Source organism: Neoarius graeffei, chromosome 15, assembly GCF_027579695.1.
Source record: "Neoarius graeffei isolate fNeoGra1 chromosome 15, fNeoGra1.pri, whole genome shotgun sequence".
Taxonomy (NCBI): domain Eukaryota; kingdom Metazoa; phylum Chordata; class Actinopteri; order Siluriformes; family Ariidae; genus Neoarius; species Neoarius graeffei.
This window is the reverse complement of record NC_083583.1, coordinates 14,603,572-14,627,038: the sequence shown is the minus strand read 5'-3', so window position 1 is coordinate 14,627,038 and position 23,467 is coordinate 14,603,572. Positions and strand designations below refer to the sequence as shown.

General features: G+C 39.9%; 1 protein-coding gene across 1 annotated transcript in view; it reads right to left on the bottom strand.

Moving 5' to 3' along the window:
* LOC132899192 (A disintegrin and metalloproteinase with thrombospondin motifs 7) overlaps window positions 1-23,467 on the bottom strand; it is a 222,861-nt gene that overhangs the window by 94,688 nt on the left and 104,706 nt on the right. Inside the window, exons 13-16 of the mRNA XM_060940894.1 lie at window positions 21,498-21,631; window positions 16,065-16,185; window positions 15,595-15,839; window positions 4,948-5,095 (exon numbers count right to left, since the gene is read on the bottom strand). Of these exons, the coding sequence (XP_060796877.1) occupies window positions 4,948-5,095; window positions 15,595-15,839; window positions 16,065-16,185; window positions 21,498-21,631 (648 nt within the window). The remainder of the gene's footprint in view (window positions 1-4,947; window positions 5,096-15,594; window positions 15,840-16,064; window positions 16,186-21,497; window positions 21,632-23,467) is intronic.

The following is a 23,467-nucleotide window of genomic DNA, read 5'->3' as shown; positions in this document are numbered from 1 at the left end:
GCTCGATTACGTCAACATTCGAAAGAGGGCGCGCGCATCTTTTGACAACGTTGGCAGATGTTGGTCACTTTGATTTCCGCTGTACGTTTTACTTCCGTCCTCCGATGTCTCGCACAGGTCTCAACGAATCTCGTTTACGGCCATTGCTTTGACATATGGACTGATGTATTACAGAGCATATTTCAAACACTCATAAGTTGCTACAGCAGTGACAGAGTAGCGATCAAAAATGCATTCCGATATTTAATAAAATGAGATAAATAGAATTTTGATAAGAAAAAATTTGCCTTTAGTTCTCCTTTAATAACCATAAGAACCATGTAGAGATACAGAACCTTTCTTTTTATTTCAAGCTTTACTACAGAAATCATGTACATAACTACACTCACTCATGACACCCCAATGACACATAATTAAAAAAGCGTGCGAGCAACGGGACATCACTACCGCACCGGACGGAGCGCGAGGTGGGGGCGGGGCAAAATGACTGGCCGTAGATTCTATCAAAAGTTCGATCTAAATTGACCGTGGTTGCAAAATATTGGCCAAAAATACGCAAACACTACGAAATATGAAAGTAAGATGAAAAAGAAACAAACATTCTATTGCCTTATACTGCAAGACGAAAACAAAATAAAACTGTCAAAACTCACCTTTTCAGCGATAACGTCCGAACAGATCACCCGCGTAACAGAAAGACCGCAAATGGAACCACGATCAACTTCTAACTGTTGGAGTGGAAAATTCCATTCTACACATGCAAATTGTTAATGTGTGTCCTTCCCCGCACACAAATAACACGCTACGGTAAAAAATAGACCACGACTCATTTTATAGCTCAGAAATTCATACAAGACCAGCTACCATCGTAACATATTCTGTAAGAAACATATTCTATACCTAACTTTCAGCTTTCGTTTTAAAAAACAAAAATCGCAGATTTATAACTAAATGTTTATACGGTGTAGTGATTTTAAGTTACTGCTTTTGGTGAGGTAGTGACCTCGACCCTGAGGCTTTCCGTTTAGATCAAAACACACGATCGTATTGGTTTTGGGTCTGCAGAAAATGGAGTTACGAAGGTGATCAAATATTTTGCATGGTGTTTTATTACGGTTGTGATTATTCTGTGAGTGCACCGATCCTTAGGTGTATAAAGTTACAACTTAAAATACAATTAGTGATAACTGTAGACTTTTCAGTGGACTACAACCTTTTTAAGGGAATGCAATGTAGTCAACGATTTATCATGTCCCAGATCAAGCCGCCATTTTTCCACAAACTTGCAGAATTTTTGCCAAATTCTGAACAGAGTATTCACATCAAAGATTTAGTTTTATCTGTATTATTTCTTTCATCATTTTATTTCAAATTAAAACCAACATCACCATTCAAAACCGTATAGTTTATTGACTGTGAGTATATTTAGTGGGGGACCCCCACAGTACCCAGTTTCTGAGACAGACCCACATACGAACGATGCCCGTGTACCACCATAGGGAACCTGATCATAAGTGAAAGGCAACGTACTGTATCTCATAAACACTTGACCACCAGACAACAAAATTTGTATCTTTATTTCCATCAGATAGGTGGGGTTTTATCTAGGGATGTCCCGATCAGGTTTTTTTGCCCTCCGATCCGATACCGATCATTTGATTTTGAGTATCTGCCGATACCGAGTCCCGATCCGATACTTCTTATAATCCATAAAAAATAAAGACGAGGAAAGAAACGGATCCAGGATGTTCCTCATTTTTTATTTAACACCTTATTTTAACATCCAACAACTCCGTTAGCAAACAGAGTACTTACATGAGGCAGTTTGAACAATAAATAACAAATTAAAAAAAATAACCTTAAAATACCTGGCAGGAATTTAAACAAATAAAAAAAAATAAAGTGCCACAGTGCCGGTAATTTGCTTTTAAGAACGCATCTCACAGTGGTGTACAGTAATTTCAATTAAGGAAATGAACGTTTTTCTTGATGAAAACAAGCATTTCTACCCTTTCAGGTTTGAGCCCGTTTCTTTTGTCATCCAACAAAAAAAAAAAAAGATCTCATGCTTTGCTTTCCGCTTCGAACTGCTTCCGTGTTCAACTTTGCCGGCAACAGGCAGCCAATAACCAATAGCATCTCCGCTACAAAGTGATGTCATGCCGCACGTGTTGATGTTGCTGTGTTGAGACGAGGTCTGGTCTCACTCTGTGCCAACGCATAGCTATTGATGTGTTAAAAATGAGAATATATTATATAGATATATATCCGATACCTGATCGGGAGGCAATGCCCGATTCCGATCGAGTCTGAAACCATGTGATCGGGCCCGATTTCCGATCACGTGATCGGATCGGGACATCCCCAGTTTTATCCAGCGCTTATTTTAAAAAAATAACTTGGGATTATATCCTAACACTGTAGCAGCCCTTGGCATTAAAAACAACAACAGAGAGTCTCTGACGGGTGCAGATGCATTTTATTCCTCTTGAACACGAGGATAGCATCAAACACCGGACATCAAACACCATACACTGTGAAAACTAAAGAAAAGAAAAGAAAAATAATTCACATAACATGGTCGTAGACAAATACACAGTTTTGCAGAGTAATGTGTACAGACTTTACTCTGAACGTTACACACCTTGCTCTACTTAACGAATCGTGCAAACCTCTACAAGTTAGCCAAACGTGCACCGTTAGCCTCTGCGGTCGAAATCCTGTGCTAAACCACAGTTCAACCAATGCACCGAACACAAACAAAACACACTCAATAAACAGCACACAAACTTTACATTGTGCATGAATGACATATCAGAATGACAGACAGCAAAGCTTTATAACATACCGTGCTGAACCTCTGACGGAGGCACATGGGGAATATAAACACAGCAGCGAGCGTCTGAAGTACCGTATAACAAATACAGCTTCCTGGGCTGACAGTTCTGCTTGTAAATAATGAATGGAATGACAGCTCTGGCTGCCACTTACACACACGTTTTACATTCATTGGGAGCTCTGCTTTTAGGCAGTGCCGAAATATATACTGTATATTCCTTTAAACCATGGGCTGTCCAGTCACTTGCTACAATTCTCAACACTGAATAGAGCTTGTTTTTTTTTTTTTAAATCCCTGACTAATCCTCATGCTTTCTTCCACCATACTTCTAGTTCATCTTGAAAAACAATAGGATGTACTGGAGCACGTGCTGTTTTAAAGACAGGTTCTAAACAACCTGAAAGATCTACTGATACATTAAATCATTATTGCATTGTCTAAGGTGTTCGGAAAATTCATGCAGCAATATTTAACAGTTATTCCACGAAATTGAGTCGTACATGAGCTGATAGCCGACGAGGCGCGTAGCACTGAGTCGGCTATAAGCCATGTATGACGAGATTGAGTGGAATAACTGTTTTATTCTATCCACATTCACTGGATTTTGAGAAACAGGGCATTTTTATTTTTTGCAAATTCGATAAATAAAAACTTCATCCAAAACATCCGACAAAATCATTTCGCTTAGAATGTAAACAAACCGGTGAAATCTCAGTAGCAATTTGTGAAAAATGCTATAATAATTATAATTCTGGAAAAAAAAAAGATATGTTCTTACCATCAAATATTTTTATTCCATATTCTGTTGCTTTGTTTTGAAATTATTTTTTTGTGTTTTTCTTCTTCTTCTTGAGGTTTTTTTTGGTGGTTGACAAACCAACTTAAAAGTGCATTGCCACCACCGACTGGGCTGGAGTGTGGAACAGGAGATATTGGGGAAAAAATAAAACCAAAAACCTATATTCATTTACCTATTTCTGTTTCTTTTAAATACTTGATAATTTTTTGGGGTTTTGTTTTTGAGTAGTTTTTTATTTCGTCCTCGGTTGGTTCAGCAACACGCTCTGCCATTTTGTTTTTCTCTACTTATGGTATATGAGCCGATATCTTAATAGTAGAGCAGCCAATCAGAGCACGTGATTGCTCATATCCAGTGAATGTGGATAGAATAAACTGACAATATACTGGACCAGATGCTTTGTTTTTGTTTTGTTTCAATGACTGCCATGAATGTTCTCATTCTCATATTACGGTACATCATACATATAATTAATAGTTATTCTACAAAATCGAGTCATACATGAGCTGATACGTGCCGAGTCGGCTATAATCCATGTACAACGAGATTGAGTGGAATAACTGTTTTATTCTATCCACATTCACTGGATTTTGAAAAACGGAGCATTTTTTTTTTTTTTGCAAATTCGATAAATAAAAACTTCATACAAAACGTCCGACAAAATAATTTCCGCTTAGAACGTAAACAAACCGGCGAAATGACAGGAGCAATTTGTGAAAAATGCTATAGTAATAATTCTTGAAAAAAAACCCGATATGTTCTTACTATCAAATACTTTTATTCCATATTTTCTTGCTTTTTTTTGTATTCTTGGGGGTTTTGTTTTCGAGTAGTTTTTATTTCGTCCTCGGTCGGTTCAGCAACACGCACTGCCATTTTGTTTTTCTCTACTCACGGTATATGAGCTGATAGCCTAGTAGGAGAGTAGCTAATCAGAGCGCACAATTGCTCATATCCAGTGAATGTGGATAGAATAATATAGTACATTATATTTGACAGAAAAGGGAAAAACGCAATCTGCTTCCTCAGTTGGCATTTACTCTCACTAAAAACAAGTGCTTCTGTTTAATTGTGGTAGTAAAAAACACTAGTGAAAAAAGCATCGGACAGCAATACTCAATAAAAATCTGGCAGGCTTGGAGACGCCTGGGCCATCCAGAAAGCATGTGTGTAAGCCGAGTATGAATACACAGGACTTTCCCCATAAACATCGAAGTAACTTTTGGTACACTACTGATATTCATATACATATATGACTTGTAGTAACTGTTCAATCCTGAATATGGCCCTAAAGGGTTAAATATTCTACCTGTTCCACATGTGGTGGTGCACTCTGTCCATGCTCCAAGTTTCCACTGGAAATCAGAGACAAGGCTTCCGTTGCTGGATTCACTCAGCACATCTCTATTGATGGTGTACTGGTACCTCACGCCCGGGTTGGTCTCCTGAAAGAGCAGCTGGAGAACAGAGACACTAGATTACGTCACACATCAAAGTCAAACCAAAACAGACACAAACACAGGCCTCAATCCTACACCAAACCTGGACAATGAAAACACCAGGCACTCCCGTTCCTCCTTATGGGTGCGGAGGAGGACTGGGAGATGATCATGCTCCAATCTGACGCTACTACAAATGCCAATGAGTGAAAACTGTAATTCAAGTGGATAACAAATAGATTCTCGATTCAAAATACAGTCGTTCTGTTCTTCACTCTTGACCAGAGATGAAAAACATCATACGAGTAGGTTCAAAACAAACCACTCCAACATGCTGGGATCTCAAATGCTCATTAATTGTCTGAAAGCACACTGAAGGAAACTGATGTGAAGCACTCAGGAGCCCTGAGCACGTAGTGAAGAAGGATGGATAATTACTGTGGTGTCAGGGCTCATATGTCAGACAAAGACACTCTCACACACACACACACACACACACACACACACACAGGCTGCTTGCCAAGCGTTTGCAGATGCCTCCTCTGTGTGAGGAAGCCCTTTAAGTCAGGGTCCCTGCTCATCTCCCCACGTTGAACCTGCTGCGCTAATGAATCCTGTCTGCGCTTTCATGTGGTGAGAACACAGCACTCTGGTTTAAATTAAAGACCTCTTCTAACACTCAGAATCATATAACGTTCTAAAGATAGACGGATTTCACTCGAAAAACACAAATCTGCTATGATTATTCGTTTTATACATTCTCAGAAGGCAGCACGGTGGTGTAGTGGTTAGCGCTGTCGCCTCACAGCAAGAAGGTCCTGGGGCCGGCGAGGGCCTTTCTGTGCGGAGTTTGCATGTTGTCCGCGTGGGTTTCCTCCGGGTGCTCCGGTTTCCCCCAAAGACCTGCAGGTTAGGTTAACTAGTGACTCTAAATTGACCGTAGGTGTGAATGGTTGTCTGTGTCTATGTGTCAGCCCTGTGATGACCTGGCGACTTGTCCAGGGTGTACCCCGCCTTTCGCCCATAGTCAGCTGGGATAGGCTCCAGCTTGCCTGCGACCCTGTAGAAGGATAAAGCGGCTAGAGATAATGTGATGAGACATTCTCAGAATTTAATGCATCGTGCCAAAAAAAAAAAAAACCCTGTCCGTGTTAGACAAGAAAAAAAAAAAAATCCCAGACACTACAAATACATCTAAAGCAGTCTTTTAGGAGTTCAGTCTTTGAGTAAAGATAAAAAAATTATCGATCATTTATTCTGTACTAAGCAACACTGCACACTGAAGCAGCTTTCCAATATATTATTTATTATTCTATCCACATTCACTGGATATGAGCAATCGCGTGCTCTGATTGGCTCCTCTTCTACTCGGCTATCAGCTCATATACCGTGAGTAGAGAAAAACAAAATGGCTGAGCATGTTGCTGAACCAACAGAGGACAAAATAAAAAGTCTACTAAAAAAAACCACCCCAAAAAATACAAAAAATGCAACAAAATATGGAATGAACATATTTGATGGTAAGAACATGTCTTTTTAAATTATTTCTCAACAATTATTATTACAACATTTTTTCACAAATTGCGACTGACATTTCGCCGGCTTATTTACATTCTAAGCGGAAATTATTTTGTCGGATGTTTTGTATAAAGTTTTTATTTATCAAAGTTGTCTCATCTCATCATCTGTAGCCCCTTTATCCTGTTCTACAGGGTCGCAGGTAAGCTGGAGCCTATCCCAGCTGACTACGGGCGAAAGGCGGGGTACACCCTGGACAAGTCGCCAGGTCATCACAGGGCTGACACATAGACAACCATTCACACCTACGGTCAATTTAGAGCAGGGGTGGGCAATTATTTTTCACAAGGGGCCACATGAGAAACCAAAATTATGTCAGAGGGCCACGATAAATTTAGGTTGTAATTTTATTGACCAGATGTAAGGCACACCTTTTTAATATAGGGTGAATTCAGGTAAATTGGGCCACTTTTTTTTTGCAAACTTGGAAAGACCCCCCCTGCCTTTTAGGGGTACACCAGCCCATCCCCTTACCCTCAGGGAGGCGTTTTAGAGTACCAAATGCCATTAAAAACCTATACAAGAAATCATTTGTTCCCAATGCAGTTAATATGATAAACAAAGTGGGAATTGTATCCAACACACAGGCGACTTTTGCAAACCAAGATGAGTCTTGTTTTATTTATTTAATCATTTATTTATTGGAGTAGTATTCCTTACTATTTTTACATTTTAAAATTTTTACACTTAATTTAATCATCTATTTATTAGAGTAGTATTCCTTACTATTTTTACATGAAATGGAGTCATATGTGTTTTTTATGTGGTGAAACTGAAGACAAGTTTCCACACTTGTGGACAATAAAGATTCATTCATTCATTCATCACAGAAATATTATGGCATCCAAATGACTTAAAGCAAATAAAGTAGTAATGTTGCAACAATTTAAATACAGTTGTGGTGATTGGTCAGTAAAATTGGAAGAGATGAAAAGCTCAGTGCGTAAGTGGCCCAGTTTACCTGATGGCCCAATTTACCTGAATCCACCCTACTTAATATATATTCATGTCAATACATAATTAATATTATATTTATTCATAGGCTATGTGGAATTGTGGTGTAGGCTACATATAAAGAAGAAAACAAAACCAGTCATTGAATCAGTGCAATTTATTATTTACATTTATTTATTATATATACAATTTAGCTGACATGCCTGACTGACGATGTGCTGGCTATCCTCACTTGTTGCAGTTGACGTTCACGCACAGCTCACAGCTCGCACGTTCGAACGTAAACCTGAACGTAGCGCTTTCAAAATAAAAGTTGCACCATTATATTGCACTTGGAATATGGGGGTTTCCCCATTTATTTTGTAATTGGCCTCGCGGGCCAGACAGGGACACACAACAGGCTGGATGTGGCCTGCAGGCCATAGAATGCCCAGGTCTAATTTAGAGTCACCAGTTAACCTAACCTGCATGTCTTTGGGGGAAACCAGAGCACCCGGAGGAAACCCACACAGACAACATGCAAACTCCACACAGAAAGGCCCTCGCCGGCCATGGGGCTTGAACCCGGACCTTCTTGTTGTGAGGCGACAGCGCTAACCACTACACCACCGTGCCACCTTTATCAAAGTTGTAAAAAATAAAAATGCTCCATTTCTCAAACTCCAGTGAATGTGGATAGAATAAAAGAGTTATTCCACTCAATCTCGTCGTACATGGCTTATAGCCGACTCAGCACGTATCAGCTCATGTACGACTCAATTTTGTAGAATAACTATTAATTATATGTCTAATGTAATATGAGAATGAGAACATTCATGGCAGTCATTGAAACAAAACAAAACAAAACATCTGGTCCAGTATATTGTCAATTTATTCGATCCACATTCACTGGCTATGAGCAATTGTGCGCTCTGATTGGCTACTCTACTACTAGGATATCAGCTCATATACCATGAGTAGAGAAAAACAAAATGGCAGAGTGTGTTGCTGAACCAACCGAGGACGAAATAAAAACTCTACTTGAAAACAAAACTCCAAAAATTGTTATCAAGTATTTCAAAGAAACAGACCTCACTAAAAGAATATCGGTATTCCCCCCAATAGCTTCTGTTCCACACTCCAGCTCAGTCGGTGGTAGTAATGCACCTTTAAGTCGGTTTGCCAACAGCCAAAAGACCCTGAAGAAGAATAAGAAGCCCCCCCAAAAAATAAAAAAGCAAGAAAATATGGAATAAAAGTATTTGATGGTAGAATGTATCTTTTTTTTTTTCAAGAATTATTATTATAGCATTTTTCACAAATTGCTACTGACATTTCGCCGGCTGGCGGCACGGTGGTGTAGTGGTTAGTGCTGTCGCCTCACAGCAAGAAGGTCCTGGGTTTGAGCCCCGGGGCTGGCGAGGGCCTTTCTGTGTGGAGTTTGCATGTTCTCCCCGTGTCCGCGTGGGTTTCCTCCGGGTGCTCCGGTTTCCCCCACAGTCCAAAGACATGCAGGTTAGGTTAACTGGTGACTCTAAATTGAGCGTAGGTGTGAATGTGAGTGTGAATGGTTGTCTGTGTCTATGTGTCAGCCCTGTGATGACCTGGCGACTTGTCCAGGGTGTACCCCGCCTTTCGCCCGTAGTCAGCTGGGATAGGCTCCAGCTTGCCTGCGACCCTGTAGAAGGATAAAGCGGCTAGAGATAATGTGATGTGATGTGTGATGTGATAGAGTTGAGATAAATATATAAAGTATTTACTTCTTTAGGATTGTCAACTACGCTCCATCTCATTCCTTCACACTGTACACTCACTGAGCACTTTATTAGGAACACCTGTACACCTCTTCATTCATGCAATTTTATAATCAGCCAATCATATGGCAGCAGTGCAATGTATAAAATCATGCATACATCGGCCAGCAGCTTCAGGTAATGTTCACATCAAACATCAAAATGTGGAAAAACAATCTCTGTGAGTTTGGCCATGGCATGATTGTTGGTGCCAGATGGGCTGGTTGATTATTTTGTGTTTACTGCTGATCTCCTGGGATTTTCATGCAAAATTGTCTCTAGAGTTTACATAGAATGGTGCAGTAAAGAAAAAAAACATCCAGAGAACAGCAGTTCCATGGTTGTAAATCAGTGGCGGCTGGTAGTCTTTCAAACAGGGGAGGCTGGTTGGTTACGATATTTCCAGATTTTAAAAGAAAAAAGAAAAAACACATCAATTTTGCCCATACTCTTGCCTCTGATCTGGCTGATTGTTGGCAGGGTCACAAACTGTGAAATAACAGGTTCTTTTGGCCCATTAGCCTACTGTCCAATATACATGATGGTGGTGTTGGGGGGGTATATTTTAACATTTTATATTTTAAAATTGTGGCATGTTGTTTAAAAATTGATCATTATTGAAAGCAGCTCTTTGACAGGAACCTCAGCAGTAACAGCAGAGTGTTCTGGAATAGGCACAAGCACTGACCTTGGGGAGCCAAACATAGAGCTGGGTGCCACACATTTCATTCAATGACACTTTCCCTATATTTTACTTATTTTGACTGAGAAATGTTTTATTGACAATTTTGATAACCCTTCACTTTTAATCCAGGTCTGTAGTGTGAAATGTTCTCGGCTGTGTTTTTGTTTAAAAATGTTTTCCAAATTGTAGCTGTGTTTAATTCATATCCAGAGAAATATATATTCCAATATAATATACTCAGCATAAACATTTTAAATAGATTCTATATTTTTGGTCCATCCATGACATATTACTAAAGTAGCCTATTTACTGTTGTTGATGTGGGTCACTTGCTGTTAGCCAATTCACTTTCTCGTACCAGGAGAGCTGAAAGGAACGAGTATTATTCCCTACCTTTTTCACCGTCAATTTGAGGTGTTGGTCTACCCTGCTCTTTAATTTTAATTTTTTCCTCGAAAGGAAGACTGGCAAATGGCTTCGCCAAAATTAAATCAGCAATGCTTGGCATCTGTGCGCAGCTTTCTTGCTAGCTGACTAGCCCCCTCAAATTCAAGTTCAGTCACTCAAATAAATGAAATTTCTGGAACTAAGATAGCAAACTTGACAACACTATATTTACACTTTATTTACAATGAAAATATATACAAACTAAAAAAGCTGGTAGAAACCATATGTAATGAATGAAATCGAAATGTAAGCTGATCTCTTACAATACACCACAGCACTTGCGAATCCGCATGGGACTGAACTGAAATTCACCGCTGCCTGTCTATATTTGAAACGAGCTGTCAATCAAAGAAGATATTCGGCCGCTTTCACCAATCACCAGTCTCCTCGCGGAAAGCTTTGCCATGTCCCTCCCACTGTGAGGCTGGGAGTCCGTGGGGCGGGCGTTTTCGCAGTATTTGTCCAATAACCGTCTTGCATTTTGATATTAAAAAGCGCACAGCTCCCAAATGCCACTGAAGTCCACTGAGGCTGGGAGTCAGTGGGCGGGCGTTTTCGCAGTATTTGTCCAATAATCGTCTTGCATTTTGATATTGAAAAGCGCATAGCTCCCAAATGCCATTGAAGTCCACTGAGGCTGGGCTGCATCGCGTTGTCACGAGGGGGAAAAACTCACGCACACATTAGGCGAACTGGGGAAAGTTATAACGGAATGATTTCGCACTGTAGTTGGGTTGAGCATATATATTTCTATGATTCTGGATCTGAAATAGCAATGTTATAAGGTCGGCTATAACATAAGCCTAGCGCAATTCATCCTACACGATGTTCGTCATTTTTAGAGGAGGCTGAGCCTCCCTCGTTGTCTTAGAGCAATCGCCCGTGTTGTAAATGCCTCGTTGATGAAAGAGATCAACAGAAAATGGTGAGACTGGTTTGAATTGACAAAGGCTACAGTACCTCAGATCACCACTCTGTACAACTGTGTTGAACAGAAAAGCATCTCAGAAAGTACAACACATCAAACCTTGAGGTTGATGGCCTACAACAGTAGAAGACCATGTCAGGTTCCAATTCTGGCAGCCAAGAACGGAAAGCTGAGGCTGCAGTGGGCACAAGCTCACCAAAACCGGACTCTTAGATACTGGATAAAACGTAGCTTGTTTCGAAGAATCTTGATTTCTGCTGATGGTAGGGTCAGAATTTGGCAGCAACAGCAGGAATCCATGGACCCAACATAACTTGTGTCAACAGTCCAGGCTGGTGGAGGTGGTGTAATGACGTGAGGAATGTTTTCTTGACACACACTGGGCTCATTAATAACAATTAATCATCAGGTGAATGCCACAGCCGATTTGAGTATTGTTCTTGACCATGTGTATCCATTCATGGCCACATTTACCGTCTTCTAATGGCTACTTCCAGCATGATAGTTGTGTTAATGCACCATGTCAGAAAGCAACTGGTTTCATGGAAATGTTCTTCACTGGCCTTCCCAGTTACTGGATTGGAAACCAACAGAACACGTTTGGGATATGACAGGATGGGAGAATCTGCAGGAATTTTGCATGAAGCAACTGTGTCAACAGACCGCATGCTGGCCTAGTAGTTAGCATGTCCACCTCCTGACTTGGAGATCATGAGTTCTACTCGCGGTTGGGTCATAGCAAAGACCATCAGAAAAATGGTACTTACTGCCATCTGGCAAGGCAGTGGAGAGTCAAACTCTTGCAGTTACCAGAGGACTAGCCCCCTTAGCTATATAATAGGTGAGAGGTCGAGGGCTACTGAAATGGAAATCAGCGCCACACCCATGTGCCTCAAGAGCTGGTTAGTACTAGGACAGGAGACTGCCTGGGAAGACCAGATCCTGGCGTGGGAGGGACTTTGACTTGAATCATTTCAACATGGACCGATTATGGTTCTCACAATAGGCATATCAGGTGAAAATTCAATCCAAATTGCTTGAAACTGCTCTATTGAATGAATGAATTAATTAATGAATGAACCCTTTATTATCACTGTACCAGTGAAATTGACCATCAACCTGTCCTTACATACATACAAATAATTGACAGAGGGGGAGTAGACAGGACAGGAAGACAGGGAAAAAAGAAAATTACAGAGTAACAAAAGGAAAGGAGAGGAGAAAAAAAGCGACCCCCACCCTATGCTCCTGTGAGGAGCACAGTGTGGGAGCATTAAAAAAACCTCAGCACATACGCACAAAAAAACCACAAGTACACTTTACAACATGAAAACCACATAAGCACAAAATAACACAAGTACACATTACAACACGAAAACACGGGACTTGGGGGGAAGGGGGGAGATCAGGGGTGGTAAGGGGGGGAGGGGAGGAGGTAGAGGTAACCCAGCGCAAGCAAGCAGCCGTCCGCTCCTGCAGCCATGAGGGCGCTGGTCATGCACCCGCTTGTCACACTGGGGGTGAAAGCAACGACCGCGGGAAGTGGGGGAAGGAATATGAGAGAGAGCCTAATAGCAGTGTTCTCCAGGGGAACTGTTGTCCCAGTAACAACCTTGGCCAAGGCCAGTGATGGCTAGGGAGCCGAAATAGATAAGATTGGAATTTGTTTGGTCTTAGCAAGCAGACACATTCTTTTGCACACCTATGCCGCATGTCCACTATGTCCATCTTGGTCTCCAAAACGATCTAATTTTCATTGCAAAGCCGAAAGCTTCTCCAAGATATTATCCACGTTGCGGTTCAAGTTCTGAATAGCCACAGTCTGAGTGATGACAGCTCTGCCCACCGCTTCAATCATGTCGTGGGGCTTTGAACAGCTGTCACCGTTTTCTGATTTCCTCGATAAACCAGGGCAATGCCTAATCCAATCAGCAAAAGTCCTGTAATCATGGTTCCAAATAGGTAGATGTCTTCAATGTCCTCCACAGAAAGAATCGCCAGGCATACGACCCGCCACTTCTCCCATGCGTCCATCGTGTAGCTGGCTGCAAACGTTCCAGCAGGACAGGCTGGTTCCCCCGAACCCAGGCTTCTCGTCGAGAAGATTGTGTCAATTGCGTGAAGAGACCAGTTTATCAATTCCATGGTTTTTAGTTCGGAGAGCAATGCGGAGAGAGTCTTTCAGAAATATAGACACTAGACAGACGAGACAGCAGAAGCAGGAAAGATAAGGGAAGGGAGAGGGAGAGAATGTGACCGCCTTCCGTGAGAGCACAGAGAGAAAAGAGGACAAAAGAGAGAATGCAGAACAACATACTTTTTTACAGAATTAAAATATGTTTATCCGTTCATGAGATATTACAAATCAAATATTGAAAAAACGTCTTAATTTTTTAGAAAACTGCTGTAATATTCTGTATGACGATCACATGGTCCAAAATGGGCCTCATTAACGAATGAGATAAAATGTTTTTTCTTCATAACTTTTTTTTATTTTTCAAGATATTTACATGTAAATTGGCAGGCACATAGATGGTTGTGTACTGAATACAAAGTTTGAAAAATTAGTAAAAAAGAATTATGCAAATTAGTGTTTAATTAGTCGTAATTATGCTAAATGGGTAAAACCGTTAAATTGGTACACTCTCTTCTTCAAAGTTTCACCAAATGGCTTTATTTGTGCAATATAAAGCTGATCTTAACTCTCATTTATACATCACAAAGAAGCAGAAATCAATCTTAATTATAAAAACTGCATAATTGATTGATTGATTTTATTGACCATTCTTAATATCAAAAATATCTCATCTCCTCTAGCCGCTTTATCCTTCTACAGGGTCGCAGGCAAGCTGGAGCCTATCCCAGCTGACTACGGGCGAAAGGCGGGGTACACCCTGGACAAGTCGCCAGGTCATCACGGGGCTGACAAATAGACACAGACAACCATTCACACTCACGGTCAATTTAGAGTCACCAGTTAACCTAACCTGCATGTCTTTGGACTGTGGGGGAAACCGGAGCACCCGGAGGAAACCCACGCGGACAGCATGCAAACTCCACACAGAAAGGCCCTCGCCGGCCCCGGGACTCGAACCCAGGACCTTCTTGCTGTGAGGCGACAGCGCTAACCACTACACCACCGTGCCACCACATCCACCATTCTCTATCAAAATAGAAAAAAGTAAGACAATATTATTTCTAATATCCTCTTTGTGCTCTATAGGGCTTTGTATTTCTAAGCAGGGCCTACTAGTGTTTATATTAAATAATATAAATGATAATATTCATAGCTTTCAAGGCGAACCTCGAAAAAACTGTGTGATCCACATCCAATAAACAATTCCAATTAGCTGAACTGAAACTGACACTCGCGTTTCTGACTTCTGGCTTTTTAAAATCTCATTCTGACCACTAAGATCTCAATATTTTTCATCAAAACAACTCCAGTTATATTCTAAAATAGTTATTTATTTACAGGAATCAGTTTTATTTGAAAAAATAAGTCGGTAAAGTTATGAAAACTCACTTCAAAGTCTCCCGTGAATCATAACGTCAAAACTAGCTGATGGAAATTTTTGCTGAATACTTCATCAGAAACAGTGAGAGTGAGAGGACATCCCTGTAAAAGTTATCTGATTGAGTAATCTCATTGGAAACCAATCAGAAGACAGATAGCGAGAGAGCCTGACCGCTTTCCCGTGACTCAAAAAGCACCGGCAGTTTCCCGTCGTCCCAAAGTACTGAACATATCTTAATGAGACACATTTCTTTGGAAAGCAGAGTTTTTACTCCGTTGTACCGAATTCAACCTGCCGTTACTCCCAAAGTACTGAGCAGATCTTAATGAGATGCATTGCTTTGGAAAGCAGAGATTATAAGCTTTTTAATGATAGTATTCATGAAAGAAAATATTCAAGAGTTAAGCAATGACAGATTTGGAAACTTAGATGAGCGTCTGCATGGACAGTTTTCACAGCACAGCCAGCGAGCGTCTGATATGCCTACTTGTGGAATCCATGCCATGAAGAATTGAGTGAATGGAGACCCTACCCAGTATTAGTATAATGTTCCTAATAAAGTGTTTAGTAAGTGTAAAACAAAACACCTGTCACTTAAAAAAATGTGCACTGTTTTCAGAAGATCTGAACTCTACCTGAATCCACACAGGCTCCATAGTTGGTCCAGGAGAAGTCAGGTTCTCCAGTTGGCCCATTCTCTCGTACATGAACACCGTCCCTGCTGCCTTGTACTCTCCGGTCCATTGGATCGTCCAGTCGCCATTCAGAAAATACTTTTCTGGGTTGTTGCTGCGTAAAGCCAGAAAGTTCCCAGATTCCGCCACCTCCTCGATGCGAATGTCCCGTGCTCCTTCTGGAATTAAGCCAATATCTACATAGCCTGGAAAAAAAAACACACACACACACACACACACTTATTATTAAAACTTAACCTCAGTGTCAAAGGACTGTTCTCTAATAACAGATTCAGATATCTGACAGAAATTGTAGCATGACACACAGGGCAGTTACAGAAACTGCATCATTTCCCAACTTGAGGTTTTATGACACATTCAGTTCAAAAGCTCCTTCTTGAGATGTTAATGAGTAAAAATTCATGTCATACCCAGGCCTTCGCTCTCTTCAAAGGTCTTCGTCACAGTTTCACAAGTGGATCCGTTTCCATTACAAACTCCACAGTGATCCTCAACTGCGTTGGAGTCGATCTCATAATCGCAGCCAATACTCTACAACAGACAGGGGTGGATTTCCCAAAAGCCTCTTAATGCCAAGAGCATCTTAACTAGGAGAGAGAGCATTCATTGTGCTGCTCGCTCTACCACTTAATGATGATCTTTGTGCTATGATGCTTTTGGGAAACGGTACAGGTCAGTCATTTCAACGCAAGCTTGTAAGGAGTGTTTAGAAACCAAAGTCACTTGCTATGCTAGAATTTGTCATAAAGTATAGTTTCAATCCGTAATTATTTTTTTTTTTGGGCTCACTGTGATGCTAAAGTAATATAGGACTTCCACAATTTGTATTTGAATTTTTCTTTAACCAGGAAAAATACTAAAAGTTTACTCAGGATCTCTGTCTTAAAACCATGACATATCAATACTGGAAAGATAATGATCATATTTTACCCATGAAATCAAAACTGTAATGGTAAACTCCTTTCAAACGGTGGATTCTGATTACATAGATATTAATATAATATTATATTGTATTTATTAAATACAGGTCCAGTTATTTAAAGAAAAGACTAAAGGCAAGGTTTCTTTTTAAATTTCGATCCAAATTTCTCAGTATTAAACAGATTAGAAAATTTGATGATACCGGGAAACTTTTATCTGCACGAACATTCATGCTAAGATAGCTAGCTAGCTAATTAAATTAATATTAGTGAAAAAACATAATATTTTTGATTGTGGTATAATTTGATAGGTTTGGTAACTGTTAAATGTATTTCTAAAAATATGAAGATGTAAATCAAGACTCTGAAACATACTCAAATGCAACTTCATTCACTGTGGCAAATGTGTGCTAGTTTACTAGCTGTTAGCAAGCTGACTTGCAAACTTAGCTAATGTTAGTGATGGACAAGCTCTGAGTTGAAATGTTTGGATACTGTTACACAAATTATTATGTCAGGTCATATATATTTAAGTTATTCCACAAAATCAGGTCGTACATGAGCTGATAGCCGACGAGGCGCGTAGCACTGAGTTGACTATAAGCCATGTATGACAAGATTGAGTGGAATAACTGTTTTATTTTATCTACATTCACTGGATTTTGAGAAACAGAGCATTTTTATTTTTTGCAAATTCAGTAAATAAAAACTTTGTACAAAACATCTGACAAAACAATTTCCGCTTAGAATGTAAACAAATCGGTGAAATGACGGTCGCAATTTGTGAAAAGTGCTATAATAATAATAATTCTTGAAAAATGAAAAAAGACAACACCACGCTCTTACCATCAAATACTTTTATTGCACAATTTGTTGATTTTTTTGTATTTTGTTTTCGAGTAGAGTTTTTATTTCGTCCTCGGTTTGTTGAGCAATACGCTCCACCATTTTGCTTTTCTCTACTCACGGTATATGAGCTGATATCCTAGTAGTAGAGCACATTCACTCATATCCAGTGAATGTGGATAGAATGTATATATACTGCATTCTCTCAGTTAAGGCATAAATAAAGTAACACTTTCCTAACATAATTTTGGCAAGAAAACAAATAGCTAGGAGTTGGAAGATGGAATGTTACTTATTTAACTCACATTCTAAGTAGAATTTCTCTTTTTTTCTGAAATTGTCTTGATAGGTCAGTCTTGTAAAGTTTATATAAAGGCCAAACCGTTACTGTTATAGCTTAAATGAGGTAACAATGGTTTATCTAATTAGGATCCTTGCTTTATCACTACATGGCCTAATGGTTAGAGAAGTAGCTTTTGGATCAAAAGGTTGCTAGTTCAATTCCCTGGACCAGCAGGAATGGCTGAAGTGTACTTGAGCAAAGCACTTAACCCCCAACTGCTCCTTAGGCTACTGTGGGTTTGTTGCAGATTGCTCTGAATAAGAGCATCTGCTAAATGCCTCTAATGTAATACTTACATTTTCAAATTGTTATCCTATCTTGTTGAAACATAATATATGCCTCCAGTTTGGATTAGGGAAATTATTATTTAAATTATAGCTGTAATTCAGGCATCTTGTTACTTGTTGAATCCCTAGCTTATAGGCATCTGGGTCACCTAAAGGCAATAAAAAGGAAATTATCCCAGAATATCACCTTTGCACATCTTTACCAATGGTACCATTAACTCTGAAGTCCCTCTCACTGGTCTTCCCAGGCAGTGTCCCGTGAACTTTCACTGGGTGGTGCCGATCTCAGTTTCTATAGCCCTCGGCCTCTCACCGATTACACAGCTAGGGTTACAGTGGGGGTGGGGGTGGGTGTAATTTATTCTGAAGCTGACTATCCTTGCCAAAATATGCGCACTCCATTTGACAGACTGAACTGGAAAGCCAACATCAGACAGCTAATTTCAGGAGAGCTGTTTCAGTACAAGCAGAATTTCAAATTGCCCACAGTTGCATTTCTCAGCAGTTTGGGCATGTTTGTGCTCTCAAAAAAGCAACCCTTGATCCTAAAGTTTGAGTGCCTATATAAGGAAATGGAATTCAAGTCAGATAAAGTCTTTGACACGACACTGCACCAGCAGAATATATTGTTCCCATCTGCATTGCCAAGACATTCTTTCAAGTCACCTGAAAATACTGAGTGCATGATTAAAAAAAATTCAATCAGTAAAAAAATATATGATCTCAGTGTTGTGCTCAAACTATAGCTCTTGTCCAAAACAAACACACTTCATTTGACACTGGGGTGTGTTAGTTTCATAGCAAAGTATCGAATTCTGTGTCCAGCTTTCTAACAAGGGTGTGAATTTGAAATCCTAGACTTTATCGAATGAGTCTGAGAAGCATAAATGCACTACAGGGTTGAAGGGATTCAAAATATGAGATAAATACTGAACAAGGCCAGCCTAAATAAACTCTTTGTTGGTGGTAACATGGTATGAAAAATTCCAGTAGGTAGGCAGCAAAAAAATTTTTTGCCCCTTCAAGATCACCAGATATTTGTGGAGTGAATTTTTTTGCCACTTCAAGATCACCAGGTATTTGCGTAGGAAATTTTTTTGCCCGTTCAAGATCACCAGGTATTTGTGGAGGAAATTTTTTTGCCACTTCAAGATCACCTAGTCTGGTTAACACCAGACCATATCACAAGTGAAATATGGTCTGGAATCCGCCTATTGAATTTCTCGTAGGGGAGGTGTGGTTTACGATTGTCAACGGCCGTTTATTAGACGTTGCGAATGTCTATCATTTGGCGTATAAGTAGCCCATGGCCAATCATGGCAGTTGTACCCAGTGACGTAGTTAGAGCGACGAAGAAGACGAAGAGGTGAAGAAGAGAAGGAAAGAGAAAGAGAAGGCAAAACAAAAATAGGAAAACAATGGCACCGAACGATTACTGCTCTAAACTATTCAGAACAGTGTCTAAAGCTTGATCGAAAGTTTGGTTCGTATCGCTCGCTGCCATGTTAAATGTGATCCGTAAACAGTCCCAAATAAACTACAAGCTTCCGTTTGTCGAGTAGTACGCGTCACCGTCTTTCCACCCCTCCCCACTCTCTGATTGGCTCCCTAACTCAGGCGAGCCTTTAGACCATAGTTTCCATGCTGTCTTTTCAGATCGGAACGATTGTGCAAAGCAGCATGGGATTTCCCAGGCTAAAGATCACCAGGTATTTGAAGAGGAATTTTTTTGCCCCTTCAAGATCACCAGGTATTTGTGGAGGAAATATTTTGCCACTTCAAGATCACCAGGTATTTGCGTAGGAATTTTTTTTGCCTGTTCAAGATAACCAGGTATTTGTGGAGGAAATTTTTTTGCCCCTTCAAGATCACCAGGTATTTGAAGAGGATTTTTTTTGCCCCTTCAAGATCACCAGGTATTTGTGGAGGAATTTTTTTTGCCCCTTCAAGATCACCAGGTATTTGAAGAGGAATTTTTTTGCCCCTTCAAGATAACCAGGTATTTGTGGAGGAATTTTTTTTGCCCGTTCAAGATCACCAGGTATTTGCATAGGAAATTTTTTTGCCCCTTCAAGATCACCATGAATTTGCGTAGGAAAATTTTTTGCCCGTTCAAGATCACCAGGTATTCGCGTAGGAAATTTGTTGCTCGTTCAAGATCATCAGGTATTTGCATAGGAAATTTGTTGCCCGTTCTGAGAAAATTTTTTCCAACAGGCCACATAAAAAACCCACACATTACATACATTACAAGCCTTGCAATAGTGTAATTCATTTTACAGCAAATAATTTTATTTGACATGCAAATAATCTGATAACGCTTTAGAAAAATTTAATATCCGACACAGAACAAGTTCATAACTTTATGTTAAGTATCAAAATGACACACAACACAAAGTTCGATATCTAAATCAAACTATAGATCTGCACTGAACAACTTCAGTAATCTTTCTGACACTGCATAGGGCCAGAAAAAAATTTATGACTGACACAGAAATATATAACTTTAAAGTATCAAATGTTACAAACCTATAACATACAACATGACATTGTAATATCTGCAGAAAGTAATACTGAAGCAGTTATTGCATCTAAACTACATAGTTAAATGTGAAACTTAAGAAGTCAAGTCAATCTCAAGTTCATCAGCACCGGCAGTAGGTTTCGCATTCCCCCCTTGTAGTATGTGTACGAACAAAAACATGTACGTGACTTAGATCAGTATCCTCTTCTATACAAATATCCGATATTTGATATTTGCCTACATTTTCCATGAACACACTTTTGAAAGTTTTAGAACAATCAAAGCGCACCATTTTATTGCGCATTTTAGTGTCGTTATTCACTGTTATAGATATTAAAAACAACTTGCAGTCGGCATGGTCGTTGGATGCCATTTTAGCAAACACGCTGAACAACCAATGAGACGGTGGCTTTCTTTCACTGTGTCAAATGGACCAATCACTAGGCGCTACACGTATTGGTTTTGGCAACAGTCAATACGGGTACAGTGTACGATTTAGGCCTGCCGAATGGCCCCTAGGTTTTTTGTTTTGTTTTTTTGACTACAAATGTTTCACCCGCAAATTTTTTGACTTTTTTTTTTATACCCGGCCGGGTTACCACGAACAAAAAATTTTTTAAGCCTGGCCCAACTTATGCACAAGTTATGAATAAGATGTTTTTCTGAGAGCACGTGAGAAGAAAATAAAAGTAACTTACATTTAGGGCACTTGGCAGACTTGAGGGTTAATTGCTGACATTCTGTAATGTCCTAATGCACAATGGGCTGAAAAATTGTGTGCTCAGAACCAAAGCAGACAATTCTGTAAGTAATGGCATTTCTTGCTCTGCTTGCTCTCCTTTATTGCACAATGAAAGTTCTCAAAGACCTTCGACTGGAGATTTTTCAGGAGTCATCAGTTGGATGTCAAATGTTCAACAAACCTTACAGATTCCATTAATGCACATGTCTCGACTCTGGCTACCCTCGTAGCACCGGGTTCCATCAATTACCGCATCCACCATCTTGTCTGAGAAATACTCGTTCATCGGGCGGCAGTGCAGCTCACATGGATTTACTGGGAAAAAAAAAGGCCAGATTTCTCTTGTACCACTCTTGCATGCTGCAAGCTCAAACACTGCACACACACAGAGAAAATAATTTGCTTGAAGTAAAATAAAAAATAGCTTCACTTGAATAATTCATAAATGGTGAAGACGTCATCAATGTATTGAAGAGGCTACACTGGTTGGCAATTAATGCCCGCATCGAGTATAAGTTACTTATGCTGGTCTACAAATCGTTATATGGACTCGCTCCGACATACTTCGAGGAACTGTATATTCCAATGCTCGCATTCTGAGGTCAAATGGGAAGAAACTCCTGGCTGCTCCAAGGACCAACACCAAACATTACAGTGATGGAGCATTTTCATCAGCTGGACCAAGACCGTGGAATAATCTCCCGTTGTCCTTTCATAAAGCTGACTCAAATGAAACTTTCAAGACTGGTCTAAAGGCACTACTTTTTGAACAATATTATTAATTATGAGCATCTTTCTTATGATTTCATTTTGGTTAATTTGTTTTCATAATTCTGAATACATGTAAACACTAATAAAGATATGCTTTATTTGTTATAATTTATTATTTGTTCATATCATTATTGTCTTTATTGTTAGAGCATTGAGACTATGTAAAATGCTTTGAAATAAATTATTATTATTATTATTATTAGGTACAACAATATTTCAGCAAACTTCCTAAGTCTTTACAGGTTTGAGTCATGTCACAGGTTGTCCATTATCAGTCCAGAATCCTAAGCTGTCTTGCTCGAGCTGAGTCCAGAGATCCAAGAGACAGGACACAAGGTGCAAACTAAGTCCAATACACAAGGTCCGAATCGAGTTTAAAGTCTAGAACTGTAGAATCAAGATTGAGTTCAGAGTCCCAAACTGTAAAGTCTCATAAAGTCCATAGATCTTAGTTTGAGGCTCTGAGTTGAGAGTACCTTTAGAGTCCATGTTGAATCCTGAGTCCCTAGCTCTAGGATCCAAATTGAGTCCAGAGTACACAAAAAAAAGCCCTCTTTAATTCAAATGTGTACATCAGTTCCACATGATTGAATTACATTAACATAATTTGGTTTTGTACATTCAACATGATTTGATCATGTATTTTCAAAGCTCTGAATGAAATGTCATTGCCATCTTAGAACAGCTGCTTTACCACTGAACTAACCTACCACACACAGGTTAGTTGTTTTAATTTAATACTATATACCGTATCCCCAATGGGGCGGCACGGTGGTGTAGTGGTTAGCACTGTCGCCTCACAGCAAGAAGGTTCTGGGTTTGAGCCCAGTGGCTCACGGGGGCCTTTCTGTGTGGAGTTTGCATGTTCTCTCCGTGTCTGCATGGGTTTCCTCCGGATGCTCTGGTTTCCCCCACAGTCCAAAGACATGCAGGTTAGGTTAACTGGTGGCTCTAAATTGACCGTAGGTGTGAATGTGAGTGTGAATTGTTGTTTGTCTCTATGTGTCAAACCTGCGATGACCTGGCGACTTGTCCAGGGTGTACCCCGCCTCTCACCCATAGTCAGCGAGGATAGGCTCCAGCTTGCCTGTGACCCTGCACAGGATAAGCGGCTACAGATAATGGATGGATGGATACTGTATAATAGTATCGTTCTTGTCAATGAAAACATCCTTGCAAGATTTTATGATGTAACTGGTTTACGTTAATCCTGTGTGAATTGATTAGGTTCACTCATATATAATTCAATCTAGTAAACAATGCATGATTTATACAACATATGACATTTTTCTGGATGTAAGCTGACACGCTTGAAGCTAGTGTTGTAGTACTTGGTCTCAGATATAGAGGACTCTGGATTTTATTTCAAGACCGGTCAAG